This window comes from Leuresthes tenuis, unplaced genomic scaffold, assembly GCF_036924035.1.
Source record: "Leuresthes tenuis unplaced genomic scaffold, fLeuTen1.0.hap1 SCAF_11, whole genome shotgun sequence".
Taxonomy (NCBI): domain Eukaryota; kingdom Metazoa; phylum Chordata; class Actinopteri; order Atheriniformes; family Atherinopsidae; genus Leuresthes; species Leuresthes tenuis.
In genome coordinates, this window is record NW_027325365.1 from 18,964,048 (window position 1) to 18,987,411 (window position 23,364).

General features: G+C 41.9%; 4 protein-coding genes across 5 annotated transcripts; 2 read left to right on the forward strand and 2 right to left on the reverse strand.

The window, feature by feature from the left end:
- The first annotated feature begins 1,649 nt into the window (after positions 1-1,649).
- Positions 1,650-5,820, forward strand: rab9b (RAB9B, member RAS oncogene family). 2 transcript variants are annotated; one of them, XM_072395948.1, is made up of 2 exons: positions 1,650-1,725; positions 2,647-5,820. In XM_072395948.1, the coding sequence occupies exon 2, from the start codon at positions 2,725-2,727 to the stop codon at positions 3,334-3,336; it is 612 nt and encodes a 203-aa protein (XP_072252049.1). In that variant the 5' UTR covers positions 1,650-1,725; positions 2,647-2,724; the 3' UTR covers positions 3,337-5,820. The 2 variants fall into 2 exon arrangements, with proteins under 2 accessions (XP_072252049.1, XP_072252050.1); XM_072395949.1 differs by lacking the exon at positions 1,650-1,725 and adding an exon at positions 2,261-2,533.
- An 881-nt stretch (positions 5,821-6,701) lies between these two features.
- Positions 6,702-12,947, reverse strand: LOC140318228 (myelin proteolipid protein-like). Its single transcript, XM_072395947.1, has 7 exons — positions 12,603-12,947; positions 10,874-11,060; positions 10,593-10,749; positions 10,154-10,322; positions 8,827-8,900; positions 8,668-8,733; positions 6,702-8,270 (listed from the first exon to the last, which is right to left on the reverse strand). Exons 1-7 carry the CDS (start codon positions 12,604-12,606, stop codon positions 8,190-8,192), a joined length of 738 nt encoding a protein of 245 aa, XP_072252048.1. The 5' UTR covers positions 12,607-12,947; the 3' UTR covers positions 6,702-8,189.
- Positions 12,948-13,276: 329 nt separating this feature from the next.
- On the reverse strand, positions 13,277-18,475 carry pcdh20l (protocadherin 20-like). Its single transcript, XM_072395950.1, has 2 exons — positions 18,330-18,475; positions 13,277-17,867 (listed from the first exon to the last, which is right to left on the reverse strand). Exons 1-2 carry the CDS (start codon positions 18,375-18,377, stop codon positions 15,339-15,341), a joined length of 2,577 nt encoding a protein of 858 aa, XP_072252051.1. The 5' UTR covers positions 18,378-18,475; the 3' UTR covers positions 13,277-15,338.
- A 1,000-nt stretch (positions 18,476-19,475) lies between these two features.
- Positions 19,476-23,125, forward strand: LOC140318232 (regulator of cell cycle RGCC). Its single transcript, XM_072395951.1, has 5 exons — positions 19,476-19,584; positions 20,535-20,690; positions 21,252-21,332; positions 21,970-22,032; positions 22,593-23,125. The coding sequence occupies exons 1-5, from the start codon at positions 19,563-19,565 to the stop codon at positions 22,598-22,600; spliced, it is 330 nt and encodes a 109-aa protein (XP_072252052.1). The 5' UTR covers positions 19,476-19,562; the 3' UTR covers positions 22,601-23,125.
- The last annotated feature ends 239 nt before the right edge of the window (positions 23,126-23,364 follow it).

The following is a 23,364-nucleotide window of genomic DNA, read 5'->3' on the forward strand; positions in this document are numbered from 1 at the left end:
GTATGTGTGAGTGTTGTTTTAGGTGTGTATCAGTCTCTCTGACAAGACAGAGAAGCTTCATCTGACCCAGTTATTTAGTTTAGTTATGCTATCTTAAAGTCTTGGACCATTTAAGGTCATCTAGTTATATGAGCTGAGTGGAAAAGTACAAACTAGAAACATAGGTTATTTAGTAAAATACAGAACTTGAATATGTAATATCTGAGAACAAAGCCAATTATAACAGGTATAAAGCAATAAATAATGATGACACAAATCATAGGCGATAATTGCATTGTACGGTTTGTCTTACTCAAACATTTAGTTTCACAACCCCACTAATTACTTTTTATTCCACCAGCTCAGGGAAAAGTTGCCCACATTTCAGATTGTTACACACACTTCCGAGACTGCGCCCAAGTGGCAAGTATAAAGTTCAAGAATTAAAACCCCAATTTGATGTGATGATCTTTGAGACCTCAGGTGGCACCACATGAGAAACCATCCTGCTACCATCATCAATATATCCACATGGGTTCGGAAGTACCTTGGAAAATCATTTTCACTCAATATGTTCTGCTATAACTGCTATATCCACAAATGTAAACTGAAACTGTGTTACGCAAGAAGAAAGCTATATATCAGTTCTGAACAAAAAAACCCCAATGCTGACTTCTCTTGGCACAAGCTTGTATCAGATGAACAGAAGATATGTGTTCTGTGGTCAGATAAATCCATAATTAAGCATTTGGAAAAAGCAGAGATTAAGTGCTATGTGTCAGAGATGAGGAAGACTATCCGGGCTGTAAAAAGCCAGCATTTGAGATGTTATGGGAGTGCATTAGTGTCCTTGGCATGGGTGACTTGCACAATAGTCAAATTACCATTGATAGAGAGTCATGCACTGGATATTTCTGAAAGACAACTGCTATCATTAAGGCAACATTTTTTCCTTAGGGGGTCTGTAGTATTTCAGCAGCCAGACCATACTTTACATGACTAACAAGCACATGGCTTTATGCACAGTGTGTATATGAAGTATTAACACACTTGAGCACTGGCCTGCTTGCACATGAATGTGTCCCAATCTTTTTTTTTCTGGATGTGTTGCTGGCAATCGCATTCTCAATCTACTCATATCTTCTACATTCAATCAAGCTGGTCAGTCAAGGCCATCCACCGTTCATTTTCTATACCCGCTTAATCCGTCGGTCGGGTCGCCGGGGGTTGGGTCAGTCAAGGCAATGAAAATAATTTCTTTGAACTCGTGTCTGTTAAATTAATGTTCAAACTAATAAAGAAATTACAGAACGAAGATTTTGTTGCGTTTTTGAAATTTTCCTCACTTTTATGTCAATGAATGTTGTTTACTGCCAATGAATTGTGAGACTTTTCCATAAAAAGCCTCTGAGGAATCAAAATAAATCCTCTCAATCATTCATTAAAAAGGTACGTTTTGACAGCTCATATTGATTTTTTTACTCAGATGCGAGGGAGTCAGTTTTTATATAAAAAACATGGCAGAACGGAGTTTAAATTCGTTGTAAGAAAGTGAAAAGAAATCATATTTTACACGGAGTTTTGTAATCTTGTTTTGTCAGATAATCCATGATTATTACGGGCTTTAGGACCCAGTATTGCTCGGGTGGCGTGCACGTGCAGCTCTTGGATGGGGCGCGTACGTCACGACACTCAATCTCAGTCAGATGCAGGGCAGACCTCGCAACACTATTTTGCAGTTACGGGGTGAGTGATGATACGTGTTTGTATCACGTGGTTTTAATCACACGTAAATAACGTCACCGTGACATTTGTTTTCGCAAGAAATGGAGCTTCTTGAAATAAGTTTGTTATCTGCTTATACACTGAGGCTAACGGTTAGCTTGACCAGGACGGGAATGTCAACAAGCAGTCAGACTAGCCAGCTAGCTAAGCCGCTACACAGCATACCGCTTGACTGCTTGCAGTGTGAGCGGCTTTTTTGGGGTCGGTGACCTGTTTCGATTCCTCGGGAACTTCTGCTCTGTGATACTTTGTGTATAGTTTCACTGAAACTGTCAGCGTTCAGTGCTCAGGGAGAGTTTTTTTTTCTGTTCTTTTTTTCGGGCACAGTTGACAACAAGCAGCTGCATGTTTGTGGTTTGCGCAAGTGCAGTAGTCGTGTCCAGACTCAGCTCTGGCCTGTGTTGTTGTGGCGTAGGACTTGCATATGCATCCCTTTAAACAGCTGTTGTCTCTCTCTTTTTTTTTTTTTTTTTGGGGTGGGGGGGTAAAATAAAGTAGTGTTTATAATCTATTCGATGCCTGACACCTGCTTTTCATGGAAAAGTGCTTGCATATTGGACAATCTTGTGTCAATGTATTATTTAGTGAGCATCGGGGTGTTGTCTGACTAAGACCTTTGACAGACATCTCGGTCCTTCACCCCTGCTATTCTGTTACTGACTCTAGTCAACCATTACCTTGCTCATATGACTTTTAATCCTCCGAAAGGTATATTCCAGGTTATGTTGGTTCCCTTTTTTCTCCCTTTTAATACTGGCAGGATTCATCGGTAAAGTCACACCCACAGTTTGGAGTTTTGAATATTTTATGTCAAGTCCTCTTCCTGCCCAAATCCGGTTTGCACTGATCGTTGATCATTCTCTGGCTTTTTCCTCCTTGCAGGTTAACTTGACCCTGGTCTGCCACCTGGCACTGAGGCCTGCAACCCACCGAGGAGGCCAAGCTGGGTGGGGGAGAAACATGATGAGTGGGAAGAGCCTTCTTCTGAAAGTAATCCTGCTGGGAGATGGCGGAGTGGGCAAGTCCTCCTTGATGAATCGCTACGTTACTGACCGTTTCGACTCCCAGTCCTTTCACACCATCGGTGTGGAGTTCCTGAACCGAGACTTGGAAGTGGATGGACGCCTGGTCACCCTTCAGATCTGGGACACAGCAGGTCAGGAACGCTTTAAGTCCCTGCGCACGCCCTTCTACCGAGGTGCCGACTGCTGCCTGCTCACATTTGCGGTTAACGACCTGCAGAGCTTCCAGAATCTGGGCTGCTGGAAGAAGGAGTTCATGTATTACTCTGATGTTAAAGACCCTGAGCGGTTCCCTTTTGTGGTGCTGGGCAATAAGGTAGACATGGAGCAGAGGGTGGTGGGTGAGGACGAAGCACGAGCCTGGTGTGAGGAGAACGGCTGCTGTCCTTACTTTGAGACCAGCGCTAAAGATGACACTAATGTCACAGTTGCATTTGAGGCAGCCGTCAGGGAGGTTCTAGCGGCTGAGGATCCGATTGATCATGCACTATTGAGCAGTACTATTGATCTTCATGGTAACCGTAAAACCTCTCGTTCGTCTTGCTGCTGATAGCGCAGGTATGAATCCTCCTCGTTCTAATGTCTCGAATGGCCGGAACTTGCCAGTGTGGTAGTTTTTAAGAGCAGGTGAATACTTTAATGTCGGTTCGAGTTACTGAAAAGATAATATGGGTGAAGATGAAGCCGCTCTGAGGAGAGTGGTGACAGGTTTTCACCTGATGTCGAGACTGTTGTATTACTCCTCTTACAAAGGTACGGGCATACTGTAACAGGTACACTTATCCTTTGTGCTCTCTCCGCTTTGACTGGTAATGCACATAATGCTTCTTTTCAGCTTCAGCTTTTCATACACCATATAATGCAATTTAGCATTTTCTTCAATCAGTCAGTTAATACAGTGGAAGAGAGAATATACCTGACATCTCTCACAGAGCACAAGCTAATTCTGCACAGTAATACACAGTTGCTCCTGTAATTGCTCAGTTTTCTGTCCATGTACTGATTTTCAGTTTTGTTTTTTTTTCTATTTTTGAGGGATGTAATAGAATGTTACATCAGATTCCGGGAATCTAATGTATTTTCTTTGCGAGGGTTCTAAATACAGACAAACACGGAGTTTGAGTTCTCCCGACATCAGTAAGATAAAATAACTTTAGGTACAGGGAATTAAAAGGAAAAGGCAGATAACCTTGTTTGCTTTTAATAAAAAGGGAATAGTGAACTGTAATTTTGCAGCTGGGACTGTGAGCCTTTCGTACGAGCTCGTGTGGCATCTCTTATTCATTCACCACTGTTTTTGCCACTGCTCTATTCTGTAGCTGGATGTGTCAGGGAATCAGCCGTAATTGCTTTTTTTTCCCCTATAATTTCTTTCTTCTATCATGTCGTTTACTTAGAAAAGGCAAGGCTCTGGTACTATTGATAAAGTGTTTGTTTTTTTTTTTCCTCTGTGAAGCACATTTCCGTCCTTCAAAATGTCTTTTTTTCTTCTCTTAAACAGACTTTTTACATTTCTATCAGATAATTGCACAGGGCTTCCGTATTTGATCGGGGACAGATTAAAGTCTTTTCACCCGATGAGTTGAGGAGGTTGTAATTATAAATGGCATCTTTGAAATCCCGTGTCTGCCTTGTTGATTACGTAGTAGGCCTTAACATTCCAGTCTTTTAGCTTTGCTTCGCCTTAGGCTCTCCTGTGCATTACTGATAAATGACATATGCCTCGTGCCGTCGGTACGGTCATTATAGGTCTCAGCTGAATGCAACGTAGCTCGAGCAGAGTCATTACTTCCAGGGTGTGGATTGTACATCAATTCCCTTTTCCAATTATAAAGTATTTAGTAAAAACTGCTAAGTATTCCAGCAAGTTGATGTTTACTCGAGGTTTTCATCTGGGTGGTGCTTTTATTTCATTATATTTACATGCCCATTTATATGCCACAGGTACATTTCACTTTTTTTTTTTTGTTTGTGTTACTGCTGTTGGCCAGAGGGCTTCTTTGTTTTTCTGTGTAGCTTCAAGGATGAAGGATGAATTCTTTAAATGGAATCAGTGTCATCGTCATTTTGGCTTCCTAATTATATTTTCTATTGCACTTTTTCAAATAGCCGATCCTATGTTACATACAATGGAACGTTTTCATTTTACGAGCACACAAAGTTGTCACGGTTGTCATCACGGCCCCATGTCCATTTACTATGTTGATCTTTTTTTTTTTTACCCATCAGCCTGGGAGGACACTTTTTGCCTCCCAAGTTAAAATGAATCATACTTCAGTGTGTGTTCCAACTAATGGTGAATATAATGGAGTTTCACTGTGAAAGTGAACAGAATCCAATCAGGTACTGATGTGTTACATACTGTTGGCTCACACTAGGTAGTTTATTCATATATGACTGCTGTTGAAGTTTTATATGGCTTGTGATTACTGGTCTTCACAACTTTTGAGAGAAACGTTACTGTGAACCAAGCAGGGCATTTTAAGAAAATGAGGCTGGTCGCCCACATGAACTCAAAGCAAAAATGAGGGCTGTCTGCTATGCCAGTGTTAATGATTTAGGGATCTACCAAATGATTTTGTCTCCTTACCGTGCAGTTTTATTATGTTTGGAAAACGTGGCACACCAGTTTGTTTACCTGAAATCTAACTCACCTGAGACTCTTGTATTTATTAGCTGGTAGCGTAACCCTCAGTATGTTTCTCTAATGTCAGTGTTTTTTTATGTTTCTGTAATATTTATGAATGTAATAATGATTTCCGTGGGCTGCCCTTATTAACGGCTTATGTAATTTGCAAAGAACATTCATTTTATAATGGTGTAGAAAAAAAAAAAAATGACAGTGAACATCTGTTTCACTCTCAGTACTCAGCCGATGAGTGTAATTTAAGCTGTGTGAAAGTCAGACTGTTCATCTTGATTATGATCTAATGAACAACTTCCCCAACTCCTCTCTTTGCACTACTGAGGATAAGGCTGTGGGAATACTCTCCAGTGCTTGGCTTCAAATAAAACATGCATTATACCAAATGGATCTTTTCTGTGATCTTTGTTTCTATACCTTGAATGTCATGCTTCTTTATAGTTTAAAAAAATAAATAAAAACAAAGCAAAAATCCTTAAATTGTTACTTTTATCCCAAGCGTATGTCAGCACAGGTTATTCACTGGTTTCCAACTGTTTTAGGTCTCTTCACCATTAGGGAAAAACTGCTCAAATAGGGAATAATTTACAGCACTATTTGCATCTATTTCAGAGCAAGATCACACGAATCCCCCTCGAATGACCGAACGTGCGTGGGATCCTGACAGTGCGCACTGCTCCTCTTCATTAAAAACGAACATCAAACATGCATTGCATTTTTATTTTCCCTTCATTAGAAGGACATCAAGCATGCACTGCACACTGTGAAATCAGACCTGGGTAGAAAAAAAAAAAGAAAAATAAAAAGCTTCATGTCTGCCTTTTTCAAAGTACGTATTTTTAGATTTCTGACTCGCGGGGAAAAAAAAATTCAACGATCTGTATACGATGGTTAAATGCAGCACATGGTGCGAAGTAAGCACAGAGTTTGGAGCCCAGTTAAGAAAAAAAATCAAGTTGTTCGACTGCAATTGCACAAATTCAGAACTTAAAATGTAACTTACGGCAGCCAATATTTTCACAAAAACATGGGGAAAAAAAAGGAAGGAGTCAGTTTAACAAACGCTGCTAAGTAATACTATAAAACAGGAACACGTCACAAAAAACAGTATCATTTTGATAAAAAACTAAAATGTTAGGGCAGCAAAGCTTCTGCAGCGACACGGGCGCTGTCAGGAGATATCGAATGTGTCTGCAGGGTACGGGGAGCACAGTGTCCCTCCACTGTCCCGCTGCATCCTCCTGTACAGGTCATAACCTCTCCTCTCCTCTTTCGCCCTGTGCCTCAGCACCTTCAGGTACACCTGGTACACGGCCAAGTGAAGGCAACAGTGCGCCTGTGGACACAAGGAGAGAGAGTACAAAACACCTTACAAACAACTCGGCCCCGGCCTATGGCCGGGAGCCAAGGATGGAGCTCCACTTAAACACTCACTACAGCAGAGTCCAACAAATGTCTTCAAAGGCGCTGTGCATCAACTCTTCAAACCTTTCATTTTATTATCAAAAACTAGATTACTGACACACTCGCGCACAAAAAGGATCAAAAGGACACCATCCAGCTGTCACCTGACAAATGACCGCTCGCTCACAGCCAAGTCAGACTTTGCTTAAAAAAAAAAAAATAGAAAAGAAAACTCTACATGTGTTGCAGAAGATTTTGTTAATATCTAAAGTTAAATCATTAGTGAATTCACCTACAATAAGTAAAAAAAAGTGTTATATAATAACTACAACAACATTTTTAAAGATTTGGAGAAGAAACAAAGGTTGCTCTTTCTCCAGAAAAGTACCTCAGTAACGCACTAATAGCAGGGCTGGAGCGCACATGAGCAATGTGCTTTGGTCTAATATCATGAGGTTACTTCATAAGTAAGCACCTAGTGCTTTCGCCCGTCTCACAGTTATGAGAAACAATTTCAGGTCTCACTAGATCTAAACAATACCGAGCCCTTTGTCAGTAAGAAACTATGTAAAATAATCTAACATTTCTCAAGTCCCCTCACTCTGAATTCATCTTTTCCACTATTGGAGGGAAGGTGGGGGGTGTGTGCTGTTGTGGTCACAGAGGAGCTGCATTGAGGCTTCACAGAGGTCTAACCCTGTCTTTGTCCAAAGGGTCCTCTCCCTTGACATGTAATATAACCCTTTGGCAGAGGCTCATGGCGCAGGTGGCCCCCAGAACCGGCTCCTCATTGGCTAGCTTTTGAAACGGGCATGACTCCATTGTTGTGGCTTTTCTCCAGCCCGTGAGAAAAGTCCTGAGGTCAGCGCGAGACTGCAAATGCATGCTTGTCTGCCACCATGGCAACCAGATGTGAGGGGTGGTAGCCATGGCAACCTCTAATCCCCTATTCTCCCTAACAGCTGCATCCTTGTTGTACACGTAGAAAATTGCTGATCACTTCTTGCACATGTTAATTCATTAGTGGAGTGTTATTTGTGTGCTGTGAGAGGCAGAAATTAGTTTAGGATACTACCCTCTAGTATGCGACAATCACAATAATTTACAAATATTTTGGCGATGTGACAAGAGAAATAAGACTTCCTGTGATCAAAGCAGCAATTATACCCATTAGACAGAGATGAGAGAAAAACAAATGAAATCCTTACAACAAGTACAAATATAAAAACACAAGATCTTTAAAAGTCCATGACCACAGACGGGTCAGTGCAGATTAAAGGAGAGAGGTGCTGCCATCCCTTTAGATCCCCGTGTTGATGGTAAAGTGTTGACAGGGTAGACCGGAAGCTGGGTGCCTAACACCGCGCACCTATGCCCTTTCTCCCAAGATACCGCAGAACCGCAAAGTTATAGGTGGTTGACACAGTATAGGTCAGCTATGAAAAGACAAACAGAAACAGGAAGAGTCAGAAAAAGGAGTGAGGAGAAGAAAAAAAAAAAGCATCCCAGAACTCTACAAATAACAAAACATGATTGTGCTAATGGCTTTTACTTGATAGCTGATACCGTCCATATAACAGCTTCTGTAATGAAGCATGCAAGTGTAATGGGTGCACCATTTGCCTGCGTTGCTGGAGCACCACCAGACATTACAGCATTATTATGATGCTTGTGTCAGCTGACAAAGAGGAACAGAGAGCAATAGTACAAGAGTCATCAGTCATGGAGGAATGAGATGCCTCACTGCCTACACTTTGAGCGTCACTCAGTCACATGAGCCATAACACTGTTGTTGTACCCCAAACTGGCCACAGCCTTGGCACAATCACTCACCAGAGCCAAGAGAGTGATGCCCGCTCCGGCGAAGGCAGCGATGTACAGGTTATAGGTCGTTTGATACTGATGGGATGAGATTTGCATTAGTAGTGGCAATACGTCTTCATTTTGTGGCAGACGAATTATTAAATGTGACAGCATGACTCGATCTCTTACCTCTCTGGTTTTGCAAACATTCGACAGGGTCATACCACAAGCTTTTCCTGGTACTGCATTCCATGGCAGGAGCCCTGGTAAAATACAAATACCCTTTATTCAATTCCAGCTCACTTACGCAAGGAAGATACATTATCATGCAATGTCCTTAATGTTAATAAAGATCATGAAAAAAAGGCCAAAACCAATGAGGCATTGTTAATACTTTTTACCTTGCTTACATTTTCACTGGCTCTGAGTCTATTAGTTCCCACTGAGAACATAGATTATAAAAAAAAAGTCAAATGCATTGTATAATTTAAAAAAAAAAAAAGAAAAAAGGCAAACTGCTTTCTTAGAAACAGTTGGATGCAATAATTCTAGCAAACTTTGCCTAAACAGGAGTGTATAATGCATGCTGGGGACTATTTTCAGCAGAGGATTAATACACGTGATGTGTTGGGGAGTGTTTATGCCCTCAAGACGGTACATGTGGGACTGACTAAAAACAGTGTCCATGTTTATGGTAATGAAACAAAAAAACAACCACTCAGTGCGACATCCAGGCTCATTGTGTTGTAAATGTGTTTTTAGCTGCACTCAGGGGCTCTAGCAATGGAAGTGTTGGCCTGTGGGTCAGCTGGCACTTTGAGTCCCAACAGCTGTTGGCTGGATTGCTGTAAGATTTTGTACAGATCTTAATGGACCACATAGCAAGAATGAAAATGAGCATTTGGGTGATCAGTTTATGAAGTTAACCCTTCATCTTTCACACTACAACTTTTGGAGCCATTTCAGTGATCTGTGTGACCTGCAGTAGAGAAGCAAGTTTAACACTGCAGTAGTGTTTGAAGAGGATATTTGAATAAAGTAGATGTAGAATAAAATGCTATGAAATGTGACACAAACACTTGTGTTCCCCCAAAGACAACATTTAGTATTTCACTTCCCCTGCAGAGCCACAATCAGGTCAAAATGCTAATGAATTACAATTCACAGCTTGAATTTGTGTTTAATGATGATTATTAGTAAATGTTAGCATGCTAACACACTGAAGTGAGAAGTAAATATGGTTATCTGCCAGATATCAGTGCATTGCCATCAATGACCGTGTTAGCATGCTGACTTTTGCAATTAGCACTTTTAGGAACAGTACCACAGAGAAAAGCCTCAGCCTTCTACTCTTAAGACGTGGCAGATTTTGGTTACACGGGCCTGGTTCAGTGGTAACTGATTTCTTTCTGGGCTTTTATGTGTTGATAATAAGCTAGACATATAGAGATCACCAGACATATCTCTGAGCTGTTTACAATTTACATGAGAAGGTAGTAATAAATGGAGACGTTACCGTATTGCCTTGCATCAACGCAGAGCTGGTTGATACTTGCCGGGGTCTCAGTCAGAACATCAATGGTGTGGCAAGTCGCATCCATGTTGTAGAAGAAGTAGACTGGCAATGCCGAGAAGGCAAACACCAACAGCCACAGCACAGCGAGGACATATGTCATCACTATAAACTGTACATGGAGAAGCAGAATATTCATTCAAATAAACAGGTACACAAAAGTCATCTAAGAGTGTGCAAGGGCTCACTTTATTTTATTTTAATTCTGATTCGCTTACTTTAATTTCACCACTCAAACACAGGCTGTACACCTATCTTGGCGTGTCCCCAAAGCTTTTTAGGACCCTTGAAATTTTCACCCACCCACCAGAGAGAGATGTGGAAATTATTCCCACCCAATCTCTCAAGTCACTTTTACTTGTCCCACTTTGGCTCCTCTCACCGAGAAGCTGAGGCAGCGGCCACACATGGTGCTCCTGAACTCTCCAAAGGTTTGCTTGGCAGCGCTTGTGGTGTAGAAGCCCTCAGCCAGCAGCATGATGCAGTAGAGGAAGAAAAAGGAGGCCAAACCATAGATGACATACTGGAAATATTGAATGCTGAGAGGGAGAAAAGAAAACAGACAAGGAAAAAAAATGGATTATACAGAAACTGAACTTTCAAAACTAGAAAACACACCCTGAGAGGTATCACTAATGGCAAATGTAGAGATTTACAACTTACATGTAGGCGAGGGTGATGTAGTCCTGAACGTTACGGGCGAAGTAAGTCTCGATGAGTCTCTCTGTCTCTGTGAGAGCCTGGTGCCCACAACCACAGAAGAGGGCAATGCCAGAGAAGCACAGCAATGTGGCGACGAGGGAGCAATATGGCACCCCACCCAAACAACGCATACAGCAGTCATAGCAACCTGTGAGTCCAGACACAGCACCATGAAACAAGGGGACATTGTCAACTGATGCACGGCTGAAAAAGTCAACAGCAGCAAGAAAACTTGTGTGTGAAAACTGTTGGCTTTAGTAGAAGATTGTTCCCATTAAAAGCACACCATAAGACTGATCCTTCATCCAGATTAGAACTTTAGAAGTTTTTTCTTTCACATGCAATTCTACAGAATTGGGCTGGAAACAGAAATCTCCAGAGATAAAAATCTTAATACCTGAGCAACCAAAACTGAAAGTATTCACAAGTACAGATAGCAACAACAACAAAAAAACAACAACCGCCAACTACTACCAGAGAATTTACCCACACTACTTTGCGACTATATATGGAGCTGCAGCTGTAAATTCGCTTGTTAAAATCATGTGCTGTTTGGATGGATGCCAAGGGCCAAAGGCATGGGGGCTGCGCCTGCTCTGACCCCATCTCACACCCTGACTCCATTCACCACCCAGCATGAGGAGTGTGAGAAAAGAGGGAGGACGAAGAGGAGAGACAAAGTGAGACAGAGAGAGAGGCTGCTTTTGTGACTGGGGAGACAACAGTCTTTGTCCCACAGCATCGTGAGGGCACAAGGGCCACCAATGTCAAGCAAACAAAGGCCTGAGGCACCTCTTTGCTTGACACACACATCCACACACCCAGACTTCCTTCTGAGGAGACACACGGGAACGGGGAAATGATACTGGGGAGCTGCCAGCTCTGGAAGGGGATAGAAATCTAAAACTAACAAAGACGCAACTGTGTACATGTGTGCCATTACATGCTTGCATGCTTACATCCACACAGACACGCACAATGGGAGCAGACAGACTGTGGTTGGTACCATTACAGTAAACACAGATGGCAGGGAGGGCAAATAGATAGCTCTTTAATTGAACACATCTACACACAGCTTTGTCTTCTGTTTGGATGAGAGACGTCCAAACTGTTACTTCTGTCACAACATTACATTTCTGAAACGTCACTTATAACTGAGCAAATAAATCAAAGTGGATCCATTACTTTGTGCACCGAGAATTCTGGTCAACACGAGTCTAAACATGGGCAACAAGTAGAGAAGCACGTTGTACCGTTTAACCCGCGTGCCCTCAGATGCACCTTGCTCCAATCAACTAATTAAGACTTCGCCAGACTGAATCTGAACCACTGAGGCCAACAGTGTAACGATTATGGCCCAGATGAATAGCCTGGTAAAAGTAATCTATGCCTGAAAATGCAAAGCTGAGGCCAAGTTCGCCTCTCTGGAAATTGAGAAAGACTGCGACCTAAAGCAAATGCGACAAGACTCTTCTGAAAGTAGCTCTGCCATCTCAAGCATGAAATAAATCTCATAATATCAGTGGCGCATCAGCCGGTGAGTAGCTGCCCTCTAAACTGACAAAAAAACAAACGTATCTTCTGACGGCCTCTCACAGTCCCACTAATATCAAATACAAATATAATCAAACTGGAATTTTATATTAAGAACATAGAAAAGGAGCAGATTCTGGTGGCTGCAGCCCCTTACCCATGTCTGGAAGGATGCGTTCAGGACTTGTTGACTACCGCTGCTTGCACCGCAGCTGGTCCAATGATGATATGCGCCTCTCGCCCTCGGCCCCCGTATATCAATCTCAACTCGCTTTCTGTTCCCCCAACAATGGACAGGCCCGCTGATGGCTGCAAGTGCAATCTTAAAGAAACAATGTAGCTTTTCAATGAACTTCGGGGCGGGGAATAATGAGGAGGTCAGGGTTCTTAAACTTGCAGACATTTAGTAAGTTCATTGTTGATGCCTATTTGCATGGAGAGAGCAACGTGCAGCTTCTTATGCAAATACAGAAGTGGGCAGTTTTTCTTTCTTCCCAAGGGAATATGACTTTTCCCTTGGGAATTGACCATCCAAGAAAAAGAAAGAGTTTATTATCAAAGTGCTTCTGGCAGCGTGAGTCATGCAGAATGGGACAGAAGAGACACATGTCTGTGAACAACATGCAGTCATTTCTGTGCAGAATAGTTTTATTAAACCAAAGAGCACGCATTTTTTTCGTGTAAAGAATGAAATAATAAAAGCTACATACATTTTCATTTATATAGTTGCTAAACAAACTAAGAAATGAATAATCAAAAGAAACAGTGGTAGGTCACACGTCCAAGTAACATGGAAAAAATGCAAGCCAGTGAAAGCTGATGATCAGATACTGAACATGAAAAGCCTTGAATACCAGCTGGCCAAAGTGATACGTGCTTTATCATCTCTGTTTTGATAGTTTTGGAATTTTCTGTGGAGGTCACATGTAAACATCGCATTCATTCACACGCCACGAATGGGTAAACTGGTAGTCATAGATAGCCTTTTAGGTAAAACACTGCTGTGACGGTAAGCAAACGTCTCAGCATCTCAACAAGCTCCTTTTGCTCAAAAAAGAAGGAAAAAAAACCACAACGTTTTTGTAATATCTGATCAAAAAAGCCTCAGCATGCATTCACAAATTCCCTAATTGGTAGTAGCTCTTTAACCCACAATAACATGTTCAGCATGAGAAGAGGAAAACAATAAAGTGGGATGTGCGGTGAGCCGAGCAGAACAGCGTGCAGCGCGGACAAATCGCTGATCTCAGGCGACCTGACAGTGGTTCGGGGAGGGACTGTCCTCTGATTCAACCCCACCCTTCGGCCAAATATCTGAACAAAAGATTTGTGTCATTTGTGTCCAGTAGATGGCAGACTTTCTCCTGCCAGAGCATTGATTTCAGCTGTAAGTTTCACACCACAATAGATTGAATAATTTTTTTTGTAAAAGTTATATTTCCATAAAAATCATATATACAGACAGAACTGTAAAAAGGAAAAAAGAAGACTTTGTAAAAATGGTTGCCAGGCTAGGCAGAAACAGCCTAACTGATCATTACAACAGGCCTGCTTTAATATGAATGTGTATGTTTTAATCCTGTGGAATCTGTAACTCTTTTGTATAAAGAGGCTACTTTAATTTGCAATTTTGTGACAGAGTTCTTCATTTGTTCTTGGTTGACATAGTTAGTCTCACAGTGCACCTCTATTAGATCATTTATTTTTGAGCTGAGAGCTCAGAAATCCTCAGAGACACCACTCATGTTATACAAGCCCTGTTCTCCACTAACCAGGTTGTTGTACATTGTGTTTTACAGGCCCCGTCTCAATGCATTCCTTCTTTCCTCGTACACAGAGACACATTTAAAGGATGGCTTAAAAGTTCACAATACTGTGAAGATTAAAAGATGGGTTTTTGGTTTGTTGAAAGCTAAAACAATTAGCCCTCCCTGTTTGCGAGTTTTCAGATTTGTAAACACATTGTATCCTGACTCATTAATATTTCATGCACCATTTAACCTACATTCAGTTGTTCCCTAAATGCATCAGTAAAACATGAGAGCAACTGCCAGCTGTAAAGACTTCTTTGAACTCAATGAGATTTCACTCCAAACATTTTTTTGTTAGAATTACAAGCCTGTGAAGATATTTGGAGCAGCACAGTAGCTTCTCTTCCCTTTGGATCTGATCCAATGCTGTGTTTGAGAAACGGTGTTATCAGATAACAGGTTCAAGGCAGAGACTTGAGATGTTGGTGTACCTTCCCTCTGCTGCCTCTCACCTGTCTGCAGCCCTCTCATCCCTCTGAGCTCATCTTAGCTATTTCTTTAGAGACCTTCAACACTTCCCCACTGAAGAAACATTAAACTCTTTTGTGTGTCTAAGTACTGTAGATTCCCCATCACTCAGTTGGACATCTGAGCGAGGCCCAATCAACTTAGGAGATGATTACCTCAATTTTTCTACTTGCAGGGGTCATGAGCAATAATCCTTAAAGTGGATGAAGGCAATGCTGGTATCTTACCACTGACTTGTTGTGATATGTGATATCTTTCGGTGGCCACACTGCATGCATCACTTGTGACAAGTTATATCTATAGTGTTGGATGTTCTGTAAATGCTAGGAACAAGTTTCTGCTGCTAACCAGATATGCTGCTTTTAACAGATCACCTTTTTTGTCCTTTACTGGTAACTCAGAGGGACCGTTTTCAGGAAACCTATTGACTCGGTTTCTACAAGATTTCTCAGTTTTGTTTCTAACAAATATCTGAATACAGTATTGTATCAGATTCATGCAATGACTTGCAAAGATGCAAGAATCCTTAGACAAATACTTGAGGATGTTTAAATCTCTGACTGTTTTTGTTCTCAAAACTGTGAGTGAGATTACTCTTTGCTTGCTTTGCTCTGTTATTCCTCAGAATAATATTTGTCTTTGAGCCTGAGTGGAATCTCATTCTCCCCCGTGTATCCCATCTTGTTCTTTTTTAGACTTCTTCTATTTTTCAGACATAAACAAGCTGACACCAAAAGCAAACCTGTGGATGCCAACAACATGCCCAAGCCGGTAATAAATATCACTTGCGCATATTTCATAGTTTCCACTTCACATGTAGGGGCTTTTGAAGGGCTTTGCACCAAATCAGATGTTCCTGTCCATGCAGGAGCCCTGTCCAAGTAGCAGTGCTCCATGCTCTCATTGACCAGAAGATTAACCCAGACAGTGGTATAAAGGGGAGTTGGTTTCCCATTGTCTCTTACTACAATGAACAGGTGATGCATTCCCATGTCTTTACGTAGGAGCTGGTGACTTAAGGTGATGTTTCCTGACCTTAAGTCTACCTGGAAGGGGCTGCTGTTTTGAGCTGGCTCTGGTGCCACAACAGAGTATGTGATCTCAGAATTCAGTCCAGAGTCCTCATCAATGGCGTAGATCTTTGTTACCATAGTACCTGCCAGGGTACCTGGAGAGACGGTCTGGCATGAGGAGTTACTGCTGGGAAGGATCACTTTTGGCTGGTTGTCGTTGATGTCCTCCACAAAGACAGTCACTCTGGCAGTGGAAGTCAAAGCCACCGGATGGCCATTATCACTGGCCAACACATAGAGTTCATGGCGTTCTTTTGTCTCGCGGTCCAAGTTGCTGGTGGTGCGTAGTGTTCCCCGTGCATTATCCACAACAAAAGGTGCACTGGTGTTTACAACATGCAATTCTGTGTAGCCATTCTCCCCTTCGTCTGGGTCTTTCACCTCTATCTTCCCTACCTGGGCAAGTGGTGGTACATTCTCAGGGATGAAAAAGATAAAGTGAGGGGTTAGAAAAACAGGTGCATTGTCATTCTGGTCCAGGACACGAATAATTACAGTGGCCTGGGACTCCAATGGAGGAGAGCCACTATCTCGAGCAAACACAGTGAGTTTGTATAGATCCTGTTGTTCCCTATCCAGTGGAGCTGACACAGACAGTTGTCCTGTCACAGAGTCAACGTTAAAGATGGCAGATGTATATTTTTCCAGCCTGTAGGTCACCCTGCTGTTGTATCCGCTGTCTGCATCGGATGCTGACACTTGCAGCAGTGACTTTTCTGGCTGGTTGTTTTCCTCCACAGCCAGCTGATAGTGTGACTGGGAAAAAAGCGGGGCATTATCATTGACATCTGTCACCAACACCTTGATCACCTGCCTTGACGGAATGATCACAGATCCTTCTGCTGATCTCCTATGCACTACCACGGGAATGTTATGCTCTTTTTTTATCTCATAGTCTAAAGGCTTTGATGTGGAAAGTAGATATTTGCCATTCTGTGGGTTCAAAGAGAAAGGCACATCATCCTCGATGGCAAGAGATGAGCCTTTTAAGCTGCTGTCACCCTCAAGCTCTAAAACAGCTAAGACTGTGGGGGGCTGGTTCTCTGGTAACACCGTAGTCTGGTTTTGATGCTCAACTATGAACCTGACCTTGATCGTGAGCTCTTGGTTCGCCTTGGGGAGCACGGATATGGTTACGTTAGTGTTAGCTGGGGGGCAGTGAGGACCGGTGGCTAGCACTTTCAACACCAGCTCCTCAGAGTTGTCGTTGTATAGGTCTTGTGCTACTGTGATGTACCCAGTGCGTCTGTCAAGGTTAAAGAACTTCTTGGCCCTCTCAGACACCTTGGGACTGAGGGAATAAACGATGGCAGCATTTGGGCCTGTATCTGGGTCTGTGGCTGTGACCTGTGTGACTACCATGTTCTTAGGGGAGTCACCTTGGATTGTGACACTTTGTGGGCTGTCAGAACTAAAGCTTGGACAGTTGTCATCAACATCTGTCACGGTGACTATTAAAGCTGCTGAGGCACTTAAAGGATGTGCACCACAATCTGTGGCCACCAGCTGCATTTTATACAGGTCCTGAGTCTCCCTATCCAAAGCAGTTTGTACAACCAGCATAACTGAAAATCTGTCTTCGTCGACTTTTACAGTGAAAGCTCCATCAGAGCCTTGAAGGCGGTATCGCAGCTCTCCGTTCTGTCCCATATCCCTGTCCTGAGCCTGGTCATCCAGCAGGAAACTGGTCCCCACAGTCACGTCCTCAGACACCCTCAAGTGTATTTCACTATTTTCAAAATGTGGTGCATTGTCATTGATGTCCTCTATGATCACTTGAAACTGTATAAGGTCTCCTGAGGGCCCCACAACCGCATTGTGCAGAATAATGCATTCTTCAGCTTTTGTCTCCTTGGGGCAGACATATTCGCGATCCATTTTTTGTTCAGTAGTGTAGATATTCCCAGTGTTTGTATCCATCCACATATACTCCTGGGTCAGCAGCTGGTATGGAGGTGGAAAGTGTTTACTTAGTGACCCAACGAGAGTACCAGGCTCCAGTTCTTCGTGGACTAAAAACTGGATAGAGTCACATGTGATCTGTCTGATATGGACCACAAGCAGCAGACTCTGATGGAAAAAAAGACAGAAACTTAACAGATATATTTTGTTTTTAAAATCTACTGTATTTTTTATTCCATTTCCCTTGAACTTGAAGGAAGTTCAAGAAATATCTTCTCACATGACTTCAACGTTTAAACTTCATGGCTCAGTGATCTCTTTGAAAAGCAGACAACTGCACAATGGGGGTAATGTGATGCCTTTCACTTATCTTTAACCAATTACTCTCACAAACAAATGTCACACGTACATGAAAAGCAAACAGCAAAGGAGGCATTTACTCTTACAGAATTGCATGTATTTCATAAATATTCTGTGATATATCTAACTCTTTTCTGTCTCTTAGAGGTTCTGAATGAAGATAATCTCTCATAATATCAACTGCTTGTCAGTGTCTCTGACATGCATTTTTAAATCGCACAGGCAGAGATAAGATGCCACCAATATGATAATCGTTCTTGACAGACTAACCTGCAGTAGTCCAGACAAGGTCATATTATAAGGAGTCCCATGGCCCATTGCCCTCGCACATGATACCCAAGTCCCCCGGCAGCAAGTGATCACCAAGAACAGAGGCAGCAATTTAAACCTGCACAGCTGAAGGCATAATCCATTGATGCCCCTCCTACAACACCTATGCTGCTTGTCCTACTGGCATTTGAGACGTAAGAGGAACAACAGGTTCACTTTTGTAGTCATTCCTGAGCAAAGTGTAAGTGCTGGCTTTGTGCAAACATGCTGCTTCTAAACCACAGGGAACATGAATAACCTGTTGATATCAAATCTGCCTCGATACACACCTTTTCAAAGATAATATCCCACCTTTTGCGTTACCACTATATACATGTTTTCCAATGATTTTCTCTGCAAATTTCTCATCTCCTTTAATCCTTCTATTTAAAAACCTAAATAATCTTGGCTGAAGCCTTTATAAAGAACACGACAACAGCTTCTAATAATCAAGGTTCTTGATATCCCAGTAGAAACGTGTGTAAGCGTAAACAGGTATTGTGTTTAACGTTAGTGTGTGTAACTGAAAAATACAAGCACCTTTTTGGGGGTAATTTGTTTGGTACATTTGTTTCTCCACCATTGATAAACACAGAGTACTTTTGCTTTTACTTTTGCATAATATTGCCCTCAGAATGTGGGAGACCAGTGCCCTCTATAGAACGAGCAGAGTACTCCACCCCTTACTGGACTAAGAAGTTTTGTTTTAGCCCTCAGTGACAATTTCTACCGAAGTATCTTTTCCCCCCAACTATGTCACCCACAGTCAAGAATTCAAGGCTATATTCACCCACTTCACATTTGGATTCTAAGATGAAGATGATGTGACTCCGCAGAGTGTCAGTGCGCAGCTCTGCTCCTGTCAGATTGACTCAGGAATAAACCCTTAAATGTTGTTCACAAAAAGTTTCTCTCTTATCACGAACGTATGCGGGGTATATCCCTGCGTTGAGTTATGTAACGGGTTATTCCTATCTCTCTTCTAACGTAATTATTTCCCTTCTTTCCGCCCACTTTTTCCAGTTACAGTAAGACCCATGAGGTTTTTCTACGACTTGATTGGTCGGTCAGGTCTTCTGACTGCGCAGCTGTTGAGGGTTGTAGAATAAAACTACAATGCGTGCCTGTCGGCGTTAAACCTCTTTGAACCCACGCGCACGCCAGCTTGGTGGTGTTTTATTTCACCGTTTCAGCATGTCCTCAGACATTAACACGGGTAAGTCCAGACAGCTTGAGCCATTAATCTTAAATGGTTGTAGTGATAGTGATGACAGGCAACAGCTTAACCCGAGTGAAAAGCTATAGCCTACTTTCCTTTTTTTTTTTTTTTTAACTTAGTGGTTTCTATAGTATCATATATATATATGTATGAGGTCACATTTATGGGCTACAAATCAAAGCTTCACTTAAAGTGTGAAAAGTTCAAATACCTCAGTCTGCTCTGCTTTAGTTTTTCTACCTCATTTCTCTTCTGCTGAGTATGTCAGGCTATATTTCAACAGATTACCTACTTTTAGTACATAGCCCGTCTGTTTTGTCCATGTTTTACACAATTATTACACAGTGATTTGCTCTGGACACCAGATCTTACACCACTGAAGTTTTTAAATGTTATTACTCCCTCTTTTCCTGCTGCGTAGACCACTTCAAGGCACTATTACATATTCAAGTGAGTTTTATAAGTTGGCAAATAAGCTGAGCTGTGCTGATGCTGTACTGTATACCCATTTTTCCACAAAGGTGTGTTTATTTAAGACATTTCTAAAAATACTGTTTTATTGTTTTACAGCTTCCTCTAGCATAGCGTATTGATTTATAGTGTAATATTTCTCAAACGCAGTTTTTTTTACCGGTCGTCATTATTATATGCCATATTGTTATTTTCCTCATATCCAGTTATCTTATATAGCCTACTGACACAAACCTCAGCTAGTTTTATCATTTGTTTAGCATTATTTTCTATATTCAAAAATAGTCAGGATTTTAAAGGATGCAAACTTTAGATGTTATTGTATTTAAGTAATTTCTGCCGACCCAAATCTAGTCAGAACTTTTCACAGCACTTCTGCTACTTTTTTATGTTGCTCCAGTGAGTTGAGACAATCTTGAAATTTTCTTTCAGTGGAGTGTGCGATTTCTTTCCAACTGCTGTCACATTTTCCACAGACTTGGAGTTGGAGCTGGGCGAGTTGTTGCAGGAGTTCCAGGATGTGGTGGAGGAGCTGAAGGCCCCTTCTCAAAGCAAACGTCACACTTACCAGCACGTCCTGCACGAGGCCAAGAGACAGGGCGATGACAGTGGGGTTGAGGATTCTGATTACAGTGAGTAAAAAAAGAGGAAGCACATCTTAATAATTAATATACTGTTGGCTTTATGTACAATAATGTGTGACAAATCAAAGACAATGATGCATCATTTGCTGGAGACTGCCATTGTAAGTTGTTGCCTATAGCCATCTAGTTGAACCCTTTTATTCTTCTACAAAAGAAGCTGTTCTTCTCATGACAATAGCTGTGCACTGGAATAAACTGCAACCATGGATAACCCTTCTTTTTCTTAATGGTCTTTTTCCTTGATGTAATTTCACATTTGTCTGTGATAATGAGATAAAAGAAGAGTTTTGTTTTTTCTCTCTGCTCCCATGTGTCATCATTATTGAAAGTATGTTGGTCCTGTAATGTTTCAAAAGGCAAACTGCTTTCAAGTTTTCAAGCTGACTCAGGGGAGTCACTTGCAAACATTTACTATAATTTTATAACATTTTATTATCATCATTTGCAACTCCTGCATTGTGCTAACATTGTTGTCACTGCTGCTGATCATTTGCTTGGAGTGCCCTTAAGCGCTTATTATCTCTTCTCACTCCCCCCACTTCCCTCCAGGCAGCGAAGCTTCTATGGGAAACAGTTTGAATACCAGCGAAGAGGAGCTTCACACAGCAGGCATAACGCTGGCACCGAAAGGTACTACAACTTCCTATCAGCCCATCTCCATCCAAATAGCCCTTATTCTTATAGCGATCACTATCACTTTTGCTCTGATCACTATCACAACCACACACAACACAACCATTAGGCTCAGAGCTCTTTTGTTTTTACACAACAGAGCCCCACCTGCTGTGACTCTGACATCTCAGCACCCCTCTTTCAAAGTCTGCTTCAGGGTTTTTTTGTGCTGCTTTGGAGTGGGGAGACTGGCTCAGGTGTTTGTAAAAAAAAAACAATTGCTGTTGTATTCTGATGCATTTACATACACAGACTGTTACCTTTCTATGGAGAAAAACAAGGCTGTCCAGATGGTCTCATTTGCTCTGCATGTTGTTATGCAAGGTGGCTCTGATATGTACAACAGAGATCCTGGTGGGGTCAAGGTTTTGAAGCATGTGAGATCAGCGATATGGGAGTTTGCAGAAAAGAAGCTGGGAGGGTTTTAGCCTGTCCAAAAGCAGTTTGATTCACATGGAATTCTGGGATTTAGATCAATTTTGGGCCAAAGGAAATACCACTGAACTGAGCTACATATCCCAACAAACATTTTTCCATTACTGTTTTTTTTTCTATAGTTCCGTAAATTCATTTTCCTTCTATCTTTCCTCTGCAGCCAAGCTGGGAGACACAAAAGATCTTGAGAGTTTTATCGACATGTTGGACCGGGAACTTGCTGGTGTGTATTTCACTCAATCTAGTCTTTATTCTCTTTGCACTTCAACTGACAACCCAGTGGGCTACAGTGTGCTATGGTGGCAGAGACACTGACAGAGTGCATGTTTGTCTTCACATTGAAAATAGAGTGCACAGCAGAATCCACCTTGTGTCTTCCCTTTACCACTGTATTCCCTTCTGTTTATCTCTGACCACCTTTTATGTGTAAATGCCATGTCTTGGGACTCAGGTGGACTATCTCCCCTCCCTTTTGTGTTCATAGCATACTCAACTACATGAGCATCATGATCCTCCTCTTAGCACTCAAGGAGTGGTGCTTTAGAGGGCCATGAGCACGTGTATCACTCTGCACACGCACACGAGACAAGAAGAACAAAATGTACATTCACTGCTATCAGTGGTGTTCACACAGCAAATGAATATTACAATTTAATTGTTACTCCCCCTTTATCTTTAAAGGACTCACCTATTACGCAGTTCATGTTTTTATGTGTTGTACTATGCTTAGTGTGTTTTGTTCTATATTTTTCTAATTCCCCCCCACCCCCATGTCTTCTGCAGAGATGTGACCAGAGAGAAAGAGAGTGAGCCACAGAGCACAGAGCGAGATCTACACCAGAGCAGATCTGAGGGAGCAAATGCACCCCTTGCCGCTTCAGGGGAAAAGGTTAACTTCAGAAATTAAAAGGGCACTCCATTTTGAAATGCAAGAACACCCACAGACCCCCCTGGCAACACTGCATCCACCTGCACCAAAAGGTCCAAGATGTGTGATATTCTCGAAAATAGACAAAGCTTCCATCTGTCCAGGCACATGAGGAAAGACTGCCTGGAGTACAGAGAGCATGCTTAGGCCAGAGTTACAGTGCTATGCCGGTAAAATGCCCTAAATCCTTATTTTCACCACCCCGTACAACTGTAAAATTTATGGGACTTCAGTTCTGAATCAAATTTCAAAGCCAATGGCTTCAGATCTGCTGTGGGACATTAAATGTCACGTATATGCTGACATTTACAGTGTATAGATATTGTTGATAATCTTTTTTGTAAACATTGTTGTACATATGAATAAATAAAGCTACATTTTGATTGAATTTCATTAGATTTCATCTGTTTCCTCTCTGAGACTCATCAAATTTTACACACACAGTGTTGAAAGGTTGTCACTATTAAAAACAAACGCCAACTATTAAGAGTACAGAAAACTAATTAATGCATTAATGCAACCCTCCCAGTCCCTTAAACTGACCGTCACTTGTGTCAAACCAAAAGTCTTGGCAGCCCCGCATACATTCTTCTTTGTTTGCTCTCATGCTTCCTGTACGTCAGTACT

Bases quoted from the DNA above. Each gene is read 5' to 3' on its own strand.
- pcdh20l (XM_072395950.1), bottom strand. From the start codon at position 18,377: ATGGGCCATGGGACTCCTTATAATATGACCTTGTCTGGACTACTGCAG. The intron at 17,868-18,329 runs GTTAGTCTGTCA...TTTTTCCATCAG, and splicing joins CCTTGTCTGGACTACTGCAG to AGTCTGCTGCTTGTGGTCCA.
- LOC140318232 (XM_072395951.1), top strand. From the start codon at position 19,563: ATGTCCTCAGACATTAACACGG. The intron at 19,585-20,534 runs GTAAGTCCAGAC...CATTTTCCACAG, and splicing joins GTCCTCAGACATTAACACGG to ACTTGGAGTTGGAGCTGGGC. The intron at 21,333-21,969 runs GTACTACAACTT...TTTCCTCTGCAG, and splicing joins CATAACGCTGGCACCGAAAG to CCAAGCTGGGAGACACAAAA.
- LOC140318228 (XM_072395947.1), bottom strand. The intron at 10,750-10,873 runs GTAAGTTGTAAA...TCTCCCTCTCAG, and splicing joins TACATCACCCTCGCCTACAT to CATTCAATATTTCCAGTATG. The intron at 8,901-10,153 runs GTAACGTCTCCA...GTATTTTACCAG, and splicing joins CGTTGATGCAAGGCAATACG to GGCTCCTGCCATGGAATGCA.
- rab9b (XM_072395948.1), top strand. From the start codon at position 2,725: ATGATGAGTGGGAAGAGCCTTCTTCTGAAAGTAATCCTGCTGGGAGAT.